The 12,381-nt window shown below is 51.1% G+C and overlaps 3 protein-coding genes across 4 annotated transcripts; 1 reads left to right on the forward strand and 2 right to left on the reverse strand.

Annotated features, from left to right (window-relative positions):
* Positions 1 to 479: 479 nt before the first annotated feature.
* Positions 480 to 2,698, forward strand: LOC147992759 (uncharacterized). Its single transcript, XM_087539129.1, has 3 exons — positions 480 to 597; positions 1,237 to 2,275; positions 2,396 to 2,698. Exons 1-2 carry the CDS (start codon positions 480 to 482, stop codon positions 2,163 to 2,165), a joined length of 1,047 nt encoding a protein of 348 aa, XP_087395255.1. The 3' UTR covers positions 2,166 to 2,275; positions 2,396 to 2,698.
* Positions 2,699 to 5,548: 2,850 nt separating this feature from the next.
* On the reverse strand, positions 5,549 to 8,214 carry LOC147992760 (uncharacterized). The gene is made up of 7 exons (XM_087541291.1): positions 8,149 to 8,214; positions 7,768 to 7,986; positions 7,105 to 7,191; positions 6,653 to 7,009; positions 6,061 to 6,162; positions 5,691 to 5,966; positions 5,549 to 5,605 (listed from the first exon to the last, which is right to left on the reverse strand). Exons 1-7 carry the CDS (start codon positions 8,212 to 8,214, stop codon positions 5,549 to 5,551), a joined length of 1,164 nt encoding a protein of 387 aa, XP_087397417.1.
* Positions 8,215 to 10,295: 2,081 nt separating this feature from the next.
* On the reverse strand, positions 10,296 to 11,993 carry LOC125533133 (uncharacterized). Of its 2 annotated transcripts, XM_087541302.1 has the most exons (3): positions 11,055 to 11,993; positions 10,824 to 10,961; positions 10,296 to 10,703 (listed from the first exon to the last, which is right to left on the reverse strand). In XM_087541302.1, the coding sequence occupies exons 1-3, from the start codon at positions 11,991 to 11,993 to the stop codon at positions 10,296 to 10,298; spliced, it is 1,485 nt and encodes a 494-aa protein (XP_087397428.1). The 2 variants fall into 2 exon arrangements, with proteins under 2 accessions (XP_087397428.1, XP_087397425.1); XM_087541299.1 differs by having other exon boundaries at positions 10,824 to 11,993.
* Between the last annotated feature and the right edge of the window lie 388 nt (positions 11,994 to 12,381).

The raw sequence follows: 12,381 nt of genomic DNA on the forward strand, positions 1-12,381 counted from the left end.
ATTTCATATAATTGCTCGCCTCTAATTTTTTATATATATTTCCATTAAGGACAGTATAAAAGCACCTAAAGCGAGATCTCTCACATCCCCTGTGATTTTGGCCGTCGGATTTCGTGTTGAACAGTATCTGGCCGTCAGATCTAGGTTTGAGCACCGATTTTACCGCACTGGGCTGGCTGTCCTAATAGGCTGCTGTTCTAGGGACTTTTTTGGAGGCCTGTCGTTGAGTGGGCTTATTGGCCCATTTATCTCTACTACACAGCGGTCTGTTTTTTTTTTGAATTTTCAAGGGGGGGGGGGGGGATTTCCTCACCTGAATTGTATTCATTTGCCTATAAGACTTTACAGCCTGTCGCAGGATAGGTTCAAGTGAACCGGAATTACAGGGGGCACAGAGAAGAAGAGAAAAGCAAAAAAAACACGCCACAACACACATACATGGGGTACAAGGAGGGAGACACAACAAAGAACACCATAGGATGGAGGCGAACGGCATCGGCCAGCCAAGACCAAACCACGATACTGCACCGTCGACGCAATCGAAAGGCTCCGCGCATCCGAGACTGCACAACGCCGTGACACCACCTGTGTCACGAGGCACATTCGAAGGGACATGCGGATCCAAGACGAAGCCACGGCACCTGTGTGCCACCAGCGTAGTCGAAGGGCATCGCCAAGCAGACCAAACCACGACACTGCACCATCGACGCAATCGAAAGGCTCCACACAACCGAGACCGCACAACGCCACGACACCACCTGTGTCGGGGGTACATTCGAAAGGTTGCACGAGGCCGAGATGACGCCACGGCACCTATGTGCCACTGGCGTAGCTGCAGGGCACCGCCTAGCAGAGACGCACCAAGAGAGCACTCAACCACGACACACACCCCGTCGACCCCAGACTGGCCGCACCACCACCATCGACCACCAACCTCAAACCAGCCAAGCAGCACCCCAACCCTCAGGCAAGCAGCATTGAGCAGCGTCTCCGAAGACAGGCGCCACGAAGGTGGTAACGATGTCGAGGACACCACCGTTGTCCGATCCAGGAGTTGGATCTAAGGCTTTCACCTGGAGAACAAACAGAGTGAGCGAGGAACCAAGGCATCGTACGACGGCACCTCCAAGGAGGGATCCGACACAACAGTGCGTCGCTGCCGCCGGTGCCGACACAGAGCTTTCGCCCATAGCCATCATCCTCGCCACCCTTCTGCTGAGCCGCGGCACTGCTGAGACCGGAACCACCACCGCACAGGGGCAACAACCTTGAGTGGCGACAGAGACCGAGCGCCCGCCCGTCGAACCACCAGACCGCCGAATCAGCAGAAGGTGGAACAGAGCAAGGCGGCGACAGGGGTTGCAAAAGATCCATCGGAGGTCGAGAGCAGAGGAGGAAACCTTGCCGCCCCCGACCTGGATCTGGCCGGGAAGAGAGGAAGTGGCAAGCCAGCGGCCTGGCCCCGCGCCCCACGCCGCCCGTGCGGCCGTAGACGGCGCGACCACCACATCGACGCAAGGGACCGAAGCCCCCGACACCACAGCCGCCCGCTGGCCCAGATCCAGCGCGCCGGCCAGATCCGCAGCAGAGGGAAACGCGCGCGCGCCACCCCCAAGCGCCGGCGAGCAGGCCTCGCGACACCTCGACGCCACCCTGCTTCCCACGCGCGCCCCGCGCCCCACGGCTTCGAGCCCGGCAGAGCTCACCACCAAGACGACCGCGGCCACCCAGCCACCCGGCCACCACGCGTCCGCCGCGGGATCTCCCCGAGCCACCTTCAGAGGCAAGGGGCCGCCGCCACCGCGGCCAGGCCAGCGGCAGCTGCGGAGGAGAGGAGGCGTGGGAGAGGGGGCCGCCGGCGACTGGCGAAGTTCCTCCCGAGTCGCCCGAGCGGAGCGACGCGGGGTCAGAGACGCAAAAAAAAAAAAAAAATCACACAGCGATCTGTGGATCCATCCGACGCGCGGGTGGGGAGCCAGGCGACGCTAGATCCGCAGCGGGAGGGGATGAAGCCGACGCGACGCTCGCGTGGGAACCGGCGGTCGACGGGATCCAGCGGACGCGAGTCACGCGACGCGCGCGAGGGAACCGACAGAGGATCCAGTCGACGCAAGCCGAGCGAGGGATCCAGCGCTCGAGGGATCCAACAACGCTTGCCTGTCTGAGTGCCTGACCACTTGCAGGCGCACCAGGACAATCCCCTCGAGGAGACAGGAGTACCCGGTCTTGCCTTGATCTGATTTCGTTGGCCTGTAGTCAACTTTCTTGCCCAACGGTAGATTTTTGCTATTACATGGTTGGTGTTCATATTGTTAGCTTCTGCCTCGTTTCGTCGCTGAGTTCAGAAATATGGCTTTCGTTCGAATGTTCTTCTGATTGTATGTCTTTCACGCAGGAATAGCAGAGGCCAGCCACTATTTCCTTCGATTGCAGCATCTCTGTACGTACGAGGTTCACCCATGGCTCCTAGATAGATTAGCATCTTTCATGGCGATTCATTGTGCCCCTTCCTTTCATGTATGCATCGAGTACATCTATGCCCTTCTCCCATATTTTGTTGTTTCTGGCCCAATATATTACAGCTTTAATACTAAACGAGAAACTGTGTTGGTTCGGTACACAGAGACTATTCCAGCAACAAAACCAGGGAAAAAACTTGCCGGGCTGCAAAGCTTGCACACGTATTTTGGTTGGATTCCATGGCTGGCCTTTTTACAGTGGATTCAGGGCATGTAAGTGCATTTGGAATGAAAAAAAATGGTACCATAATGTATGCGTTCAAATCATATGCATCTCTTTTCAATGTGTTAATAATCTGCTTCATGAATATTTTTCCAAGAGACACGGTACATATGGGAATGAAACAAATAGCAAGAATTCTTTCTTGACAAAAGTCTGTATTAATGGCAACCATACTTTTGAATAACATTGTTTGCATGTATTAAGCTAAAAAGAAAAGATATATATGTCTTGTTTGTTGGATTACCCGTTAACATGATGTATCAGATGTTACTTTTCACAATCAGGGTTGTTGATTTCTTCAATTGCACAGTTTGGGTATATGTTCACTTTTCTTTGCTATATTTTACAGCTTTGAGAAATCATTATTCGATAATTTGATGCCATCAACCCCAATATCGATGCCTCGATTAAAATTAATACCTTTTCATTTAGTTTATTAAGTTTCATCCTAAAACAATCCCAAATATTATTAATCAAAGTTAATTGTTCGACCTGCTATGAAGAAACGGTCTGATGGTCCCAATCCCGAAGAAATAAACTCAATTGCAAGGTTTTCCCAATCCTGAAGAAATAAACTGAATTGCAAGGTTTTCCCAAATCCTGAAGAAATAAACTCAATTGCAAGGTTTTGGAAAGATGTTACATAGCCGTCCCTAGATTCAGAACAGGCTAATTGAGAATTTTCCAGACCACCCAAAATTATATAAAGCAGCGATACTTCAATTTGTATGTCCTTTGTACCCTACTTTCATTCTCTTGAACTATGACATCCCCGCACTGACTTGCTGCCGCCTCATGCAAAAAGGAACATTTTGTCTGACGCCTCTACATTTCTACCTTGAAAATGTGTGATCAGAATTTGTGATTTTCTTTTCATGATGTAAATTCCTATCATTCTATTGATAAATTTGACGAGCACGGCAACGCGCGCCATCAATGGTCTAGTATTTTATTAAAACCGACTGAAAAATGGGCATGAAACAGTACCCGGGTCGCGAAGTGGGCGGCTCGCTGCACCGCCTCTGAAGGACGTGTGGGCTGGGCCTCATCTAGGGCCGCTCGCCACGAGAAATTTTACTACTCTACGACGGATTTACTACTGCTGCTGGAATCCTAATTCATCATCGCGAGACGGACACTTGAATGAGAATCCTAATTCGACTCCAAATGCATATCCACGTACGTACCTCGGCACAATATATATATATATATTCTCACGCCACGAGGAATCAAAGCCCTGAATCTACATTCGACGGCGATCGACTGCACCTGCGACGATGATGGCGCGACATTGTTCGGCATCGATGCCCGCTTCGTGCGCAGCTGCCGGCGTCGACGACGGCGAGCCCCTTCTGCCGGCGGTGTCCCTGGCCCACCTGCTGCAGGGGCCTGACGCGGCGCCGCCGGAGTACCTGACGCTGTCGCTCACGCCCGCCGGGGAAGCATGGCCGCGGCCGGAACAACCCGGGGAGGTGACGCTGAACCATATAAACGCGCCGCGTGACTACCTAAAGCTCTCGGTCGCGCCACCGGATGAAGATGAACCAAGCACCGTCGCCGGCGGCTCCCTCGTCGCCTCGGTCGCCTCGGGCGGCGCGGCGGAAACAAGGCTGCCACCCAGGAAGCGGAAGCTTGGAGCTTATGCTTACCAAGAAACGGTGGGGACAGCAGCTCCGGCCAGCAGCTCACGGTCGCTCGCGCTGGCGATCGTGGTCTACGGCGACGGCAACGTCCCGGAATCCTCTAGAACACACGACAGCGACGCCGAGAAGCGTTCCCCAGAAGCAATGGCCACTGAACCCATGGACGCCATCCCGCTGCAGACGATGTACCGTGGCCATGCTCATGCCAAAGAGATCACAACGAGCGATGCCGCGTCCTCAAGCAGCGCCGCAGCGGCACCGTTCTCTATTGAGCCTATCGACGCCGTTCCGCTGCGGGCGGCGCCGTGCCGGTACGTCCCTCTCGCCGCCGGCGCAGCCCCGATGAGCCGGCCTGGATACGCACGGCGCTGGGCCTCCAGCCAGGCCACACGCTCTACTTCATCGCCCAGAAGCGCGTCGAGTGCTCGGACCTCGAGATGCAGCAGAGCCGCTTGAGGATACCGAGCGCCGGCGTCGACCGTCTCCGCCCGCTCCTCTCCGACGACGGGCGTCACGCCGCCAACCTGGACACTCTTAAGACCCGGGAGAAGTTGAAAGCGCAGGCGTCCGGCAACGGGAGGACGCAAGGGAGGAAGCACGGCGGGCTCGTCGTTCCGCTCTACATCAACCGTGCCGGCGACCGGATGGATGCTCGGCTGACACGATGGGATTCTAACGACTACACGGTGCTCAAATACGGAAACAGCCAGAGCTTCGTCCGCGGGAGTGGCCTGAAAATGATGGACAGAATCCAGATATGGGCGTTCCTGAACCCTGGCCTGCATTTGGTGATCCACAAGATCGACGGCGGCGAGCCGGCAGCGGTGGCGCCATCGGCACCAGCAGGAGGGCAGCAGAGCAAGCCACCTAGTATAGTGTAGGATGCATGGAACTGTGGATGTTTTCAGTGTATGTTTAGGCAAGGACAGATAGCAAATTAACTTTGTTTTAGCCAATACAGTCACCAAGATGATAAAAATTACAGGTTTTTATGAAATATAGGAGTACTATTCGTCTGAAACCAAACTGTTTTTTAGGACGTAGTCTGTTACAGGGGTAGTAACAGAAAATACGAAAAGAGAAGCATGGCAAGAAAGCTAACGGAGTCTCGCTCTAAATCTAGACCAGTATCATAAACCTGCAAAACCCAGCACCTAAAACCCTCAGCGTGTCCCTTCCTCTCTTGGGACTCGCACTCGCAGTTTGTGCCCCTTCCAAACCTACAAAACTCAAATCAAAACATCTTATCTCGGTAAAACCAGGTACAAAATGTCAGGGAAACCACCAAACTACACACTGACTGACCTGTTTGTCGAGGTACCAAATGGCGTCTTGCGATGCCTCCGGCGACCCCATCGTGACAAAACCGAATCCCCGGGAGCGCCGCTGAGATCCTCTTCCGTGGTAGAGGACTTTAGCAGCCACCACTTGACCGTACCCGCTGAACAGCTGCTTCAGCATAGGGCCGTCCACTTCCCAGGGCAGATTGCTCACGTAGAGCTTGAATGAAGAAGACACCGATCGACAGGGCAACGGTGCAGCAGCCGCCCTGTTCACTGTCATAGGCCTGCCATGCAGCTCCTGTCAATTCTAAATGTCAATACAAAATTTTATACATTCTTAAACATACTGAATTACACATGACATCAAGTTATTATTTATCAGATATACTCACACTATGATGGAATATCTTCACAGCCTTCTCAGCCTCCTGAACACTACTCATGGTGACAAATCCATATCCACAGCTCTGGTCTGTTTCCCCATCGTAAATGATCTGCAGAGACACAAAGTAGAAACTGTGTTTTAGAACAAAGGGAAACCCATATATGTCCTGGTAACTGTATTGTTTAACTGCCTCCCAACAGCACCGACAAAACAGATATCGCATACCGCAAGAATAGCCTAGAGAAGGTGAGGAAATAATGCATTCAGTACTGATAAGAAAACGTATTTATATTATTTCAGGGTTTATGAAGAAGCTACAACTGGACGCCCAGCAAATTAAGGAATATAATGACCAATCCAAGTGACTACGATGTGCAACCTTAACATATCACACAAGCTATTATATTCCAGCAGCTTCACCCAATGGATTCAACAATGTATATCATCATCACATACAACAGGGGAAGTACAGAACTGCAGGATCTTGCTATACAACCACTAGTTGCAGGACCATTTTTAGTAGTGCACACATTACTCATGAATCAGGAATTTGATGCCCTATTTTCACATACTGGTTTTGAAGAGCTAAGAAGGCTTACCTCGGAGAACACGACGGTTCCGGCATACCCGAAGAGCTGGGCAAGGTCCTTGCTGTCAATGTCAAAGGGTAGGTTTCTGACACACACCCTGGCCTCCTCGTCCGTCTCCTCGAAGCACCCCTCAGGCTCCGGTGTATGCTCCTCGTAATATCCATGCTGTCTTGGTGATGGCGTTGTGGGGGACACAACATTTGGGTGTTCATCTGGATAAGCTGCGGGTACACTTTGGCACTTGAATGCTTGCCTCAGTGTTTTCCACTTTGTTTCCTTGTCAGTGGCATGGCAATGATCATCATTCAAGAGCCCTTTGCCCCAATCCTTGCATGGAGCTGGAGCATCGCATACAAAACAGTAGCACTGCATTCGAAAGACAGCAATGCGCTAGAATCACTGTATTATATTGCCAGAAGACAACATCAGGGACAGGGAGTTGAAAATGCTTTGTGACTTACCATGCTACAATGCTTGACGTGAGAAGTGGTGCCGAAAGGCAGTTCGGAACATAAATGGCGCGAGTGTGGGAAGTCCTTGCATGCTATCTGCAGAATCATACCATCCAGTTGTGATCACTGATCACCTAGCTGATAAAGGAATGCTAACATGCACAACTCCACAAGTAAACTGCAGCAGTATAGTTTCTGCGAAAAAAGCTCCTCCCCTTATCTCTGTTGAATTCGATAACATAAACTGCAGATACTCATAAACAGCTAGGACAGGTAAGCAATGAACCAGATATATGCAGTTGAGCAGAGTACTTGCATGTTACAAGTTGAATAGTGCATATGCTTCTTCTTTTCTTGTCTGTTTGAAAAGTGCATATGCTTCTTCTTTTATTTTCTTCTTGAAAAACTGATTAAGATATTATTGGAATCAGAAAGTATATTCTGCAGCAGTGAGAAGGGGATTTTCCCCTTGATGTATGATGCTCTACAAACCAAATTTTCACGGTTCGATTCTGAAGTCATGATTATGAACGTCCGATGAAATTAGCAGTCTGATTCTACAAATGCCTCCACCATAGCAATTCGCTACCCACAAATCGCAATGCAATGCAATTGCAATGCTATGCTAAAAGGATAAAAAAAATTGGAAGGAACAAACTCAAATATATATACCTCGCCTTTCACAGCAACAATCTCCACCTCATCCGACGACGATGCACTCCTCACCTTGGCGCCGGCAACGGCAGCCGACCTATCAGGGTCGCCGTCCAGGACCACGCAGTCGTCGTCGTCGTCGCCATTCTTCTTCTTTTGCGGTACTGGCACCGGCGAGTCCCCGAGCTTCGCGACCCACCCGAGGGGTCCGCGCGAGACGGCCCACTCCCCGGAGCCCTCCTCGCCCTTGCCGGCGCGAACGCCGCCGGGCTTCCTCCGCGGTACCAGCACCAGCGAGCAGCCGATCCACGCGATCCACCCGAGGGTGCCGTGCGAGATAACCCACGCCCCGGAGCTGATCACCTCCTCCTCCTCCTCGTCGTCGTCTGAGCTGATCACCTCCTCCTCCTCATCCTCCTCGTCGTCGGAGCTGATCACCACCACGTCGAGCGGCGCCGGCGCCATCTTCCGCGAGGGTGAACACCCCGACGACAACCCCCGGCCGCCGAGGAGCGTAGTAATGCTGCCTGCGGCGGCAGGCCGGCAGTAGATCGGGCCGTCCGCTGTCCGCCGCCGTGCCGCCTGTGGGTTTTGGGAGGGAAGGGGTGGGGGGCTCAAGGAAGGTAGCGCGGTATCCGTTGGGTGATCGCGCAAATGGTGGGGCTGGCAGTTTGTTCGGAAGGCGATTGCTTCGGCTTTCTGAAATTTCGAATTTTGTACAGTACCTCGGCGTCCATCCGTCACTACCATTTTTTAGATGGACTACCAAATGGTTTTGTTCCTTGTGGAGCTCCTTCATGTTAGCCTCCCCTGTTGCTGTTTGCTCTGTTTTCCTTTTCTTTCCTTGACCTTTTTTTAGGGCCCAAAATTTCCATTACCATGGAAATATGTAAATAACTCTGTAAAGAAAACCTTTTCTTTAATACATAACAGTGGGAGTCTCTCCCGCTGTTTTCATTGCTCAAAAAACAATATTTATTGGCTGTGAGGTGTTGGTTACGCCACAGTGTATTACCTTAACTAAGGCCTTATACAATGGTCAGTGCTTAAGCGCTGGTGCTTGAGGGAAAAAAAAAGCAGCAGCGGACGTAGTCTTGCAATGCAGAAGTGCTAAGGGGAGGTGCTTCAGTTGGTTAGATGGAGGCGTTGGACTTTTTTTTTCTCCTCTTTGATCTGTTGATGGAGGCTTTGAAGGGAGCAGTTATTTCTAAGCGTCGGCTGGCATCGGAAGCAAACATTTGCTTTTGCCTGCCTTACTAAGCACCGGTGCAATCCAATATAAGGAGAAAAAAAATGGGATTTTTCTCTCTAGCACCTGGCTAAGCACCTCCCCGCTGTACAGGGCCTAACAAGCTTCGGCCATGTCGAAGAGGCTTGACCAGGAAGCTCCCGAAAACCAACAAGACCAAGAGGGTCAGAATATCCGCCTTCTGTTCGCCAGTTTGATGAACTCCACTGCCATCTTCCCCATCTCAACGCAATCACGAACGCAATGATAGTGGAGATCAACAAGAGCATGCTTGGCAGCCTTCTACTCCTCTAAATTCTCAACTCCACTCCTTGCTACTCAACTCCCAACTCTACCTGCACATTTTATAATTTGGCAAAACGTTCGGCCCCCAACTCCAGCTCCTCGACGCGTGCAGCCGTGCACATGGAGAAAAGGAATCAGGATCGAACGAATGAGGACAAGAGATTAGTGGGGTTCTGTTCCTGTTTTATCCCCCGAACCGGTAAGTAATGGCATTGGTTGGTAAAATACACTCAACTCCTGGGCCAATTTGCTACGAGGCATGAGACGGAGCACCGGGAGCACCACTTTCGCGACTCCGACAATTTGTACTACGAGCCGCTCCGCTCTGGATTATTTAATCTGCAGAGTTGACGCGTTCGTTGCCGCTCCGCTAGCTCCAAAAGCGGAGTTGAGGAGCGGAGGACTCCCGAACATGCTCTAAGTAACTATAAATGCAATTTCAAATGTGTGAAAGAAATGAATCCTGTAAAACGAGCAAAAGGTCACCGGCTAAACAGCAGAAACAAGGTTGCAAATTATGACTGGGTATTTCAGTTTGAAATAGTGATCTTAATGACTTGCTGACAAAGTTATATGACTTGCATGCAAAGAAACAAAAATTTACACTACATACTTCTAGACCAAAAACTATTCTAAACAAAGTTGAATGACTTTCATAAAAGCAAGTGGTTCATACAAAGATATATTAGCTGCAGCCTGTAGTGCTACCAGTTTACATAGGACGTGAATCAGGAGAGAAACAACCAGTACCAACTGAACTTAACACATACTGTACGTACTAGTAATATTCAAACGTCTTGTACATCTGTGAGTTTGGATTTGAATCTTGACCTTTGGGACCGCTTCATGAATCCTGATTTGCTTCAAACATGGGTAAGAAAAGCATTGCATTGCTGAATGAAGTAAATCAGTTTGCAGTTCATCACAATGGTGAGATAACATTACTACATTAGACAGACAAACAAGGGCACCAGAAAGGCTATATATCTAGAACATAATTGATCTAGAACATCTATAGCAACCGTCCACAGGGCCTATCAAAAGGGTCCGCCACCGAAAAATCATGGGTATGCCTATGGTGTTTGAAATCTTGTCGTACATCCCTCTTTAGTTCAATTTGTGCATCTTGAGAAGCTCTATTCTCCGCCTGTAGCTCTTCATGTAGATACTGCATCCGTTTGTCATTGCCGTGGCCGAGGACTCCGATTTCCATTTCCTCCAGCACTTTGGCATTCAAAATAAAGAACTTGGCAAAATTAATTATTGCCCTCTTGATACCATCATAATTCTTCAACACCACCTTTTTTAGATTGAGTTCAAGGCATTCAATTGGATCAAGTGGGTCATGCTCCCGCACATTGTTAATATCCTTTTCTAGATGCAACTGCGGATAGAAAGAAGAATCCCTTTCTGGATGTGACTGCAGATAGACAAAAGAAACCCCGATATAAAGGCAGTTGTTAAAAAATTAGGAACAAAAATAGTACTAGCACTATAACATAAGCTACTGCTGAGTTTGACATTAGATATGAATACTCACAACAATGACATACAACTTCTCCAAGCAAGGGAAGCACTTGAGGAAGTTAACAACCGAGTCCAGATTAGGACCAATAGTGTCAAGAAGTAAAATCTTAACTGTGTGCATTTTGGTTATCAAGCTGACGGCAACCATTTTCTGAAGAAAAGGACAACAAGTGTGATATGAGAATAATAATACCATGCATACAGAAAGCGGCGAATGGCCCGACCGTTTGTGCTTGCAGCTAACCTGAAAAACGGTGGTTCCAATGCGGAGTGTGGATATGCCTCCAGATAACAAACCAAGTATCTTCAGTTTAGGTGCCTGGATTATGCGGATGGTCGCTGGACCACCGTCTGGATCAAGTGGTACCAACCTCTCAAGGGAAGGGGCGTCCTCAATGACCAGCTCCTGAAAAGTGATGACACTTCTCCAACGGCCGTAGAAGCTCATGCTCCTGATAGTCGGCGAGTTGATGCAAAGGCGACCACATTCCATGTTGTGGAGTGAAACGCTTTGCAAAACAGAGCACCTGGAGATGAAGGTTTTGAAAGAGTCCTCCGAGATACCGACATCGTACATGATAAGCTCTTTGAGGTGCGGAAAACTCGGTGGCACACCCAGGTCCGGAAATCGACACTGGCTGAGGCTGAGCAGGCAAAGCGTGGGCGCGAAGCGGATCAGCGCGTGCGATGGCAGCAGCACGTAGCGGCTCGATTTGTTGACGACCTCGAGGTCCTGAAGGCCGGAGAGTGGCCTGGAGCGGAACCAGCCGTCGACAACGCCCGGGATGTTGGGCCAGTATACGAGGTGGAGCGCAAAGCGTCGGGTCGGGCCTGGGTGGTCGGCGAGGATCTTGGAGACGAAGGCGATGCGCTTGTGCATGCACTCATGGGTGGCACAACAGAGGGTGCACTCCTCCCCACGGAGGGCGAAGTCAGCGCCGAGGTTGAGCGGCGCATTGGACGAGAGCCAGAGGGGACGCCACCGGCGCGAGAGGACCTGCGTGCGCGCGCCGTCCCTGGTGGGGAGGAGGGAGATGACGGTGCCGAGCACCTCGTCGGGGAGGCGGCTGATGAGGTCTAGGTCATCGAGGCCTACATGCTCCTCGCCGCCGCCATCTCCAGGTGGTACTTGCTGGTCGCCGGCTCCAACGGATGTAGGGCTCTTGGGGGCTACCTCCTCCATGGCCGTGGTGGAGTTGCCCTTGTGTCAAGGGTGATCCAGGGCGGGAGGCGGCCTTGAGAAGCGTCCTACTCTGTTACGGTGGGTGCCTCTGAGATCGGGTCGGATTTTATGGTCGTACGCAGCGAGAGGAGAGATCGGGTGGGATTTGATAGCTGCCTCTTCGTGTTTAGGTAGGGTTCTGTTGGTTGCTATCATGGATCTACCAAACGGGATTAGTTCGAGTTGTGCGGCGAGTTGGACCTCCTGCCCGATCGGCAGCCTCGGACACCATAAATCGAGCCGATTTGTGAATGCATATTCATTCATTCTTGTAGCTGTAGGACGTCGATAACGGCCGGACGTTCGGCCGAACAGGTTCGTTCGGGATGAGAGGAGCCTCAGCCCGAAC

Source organism: Triticum urartu, chromosome 1A, assembly GCF_056163025.1.
Source record: "Triticum urartu cultivar PI428250 chromosome 1A, HENAU_Tu73, whole genome shotgun sequence".
Lineage (NCBI taxonomy): Eukaryota > Viridiplantae > Streptophyta > Magnoliopsida > Poales > Poaceae > Triticum > Triticum urartu.

What these genes read in the sequence shown, in the direction of transcription:
- LOC125533133 (XM_087541299.1), bottom strand. Translation starts at nt 11,993, where the DNA reads ATGGAGGAGGTAGCCCCCAAGAGCCCTACATCCGTTGGAGCCGGCGAC. An exon ending in AGAAGTTGTATGTCATTGTT is followed by an intron (nt 10,704 to 10,823) that starts GTGAGTATTCAT and finishes GTCTATCTGCAG; the next exon opens with TCACATCCAGAAAGGGATTC.
- LOC147992759 (XM_087539129.1), top strand. Translation starts at nt 480, where the DNA reads ATGGAGGCGAACGGCATCGGCCAGCCAAGACCAAACCACGATACTGCA. An exon ending in GACACCACCTGTGTCACGAG is followed by an intron (nt 598 to 1,236) that starts GCACATTCGAAG and finishes GGCACTGCTGAG; the next exon opens with ACCGGAACCACCACCGCACA.
- LOC147992760 (XM_087541291.1), bottom strand. Translation starts at nt 8,214, where the DNA reads ATGGCGCCGGCGCCGCTCGACGTGGTGGTGATCAGCTCCGACGACGAG. An exon ending in AGGAGGATGAGGAGGAGGAG is followed by an intron (nt 7,987 to 8,148) that starts GTGATCAGCTCA and finishes AAGGGCGAGGAG; the next exon opens with GGCTCCGGGGAGTGGGCCGT. An exon ending in TGAAGATATTCCATCATAGT is followed by an intron (nt 5,967 to 6,060) that starts GTGAGTATATCT and finishes TAGAATTGACAG; the next exon opens with GAGCTGCATGGCAGGCCTAT.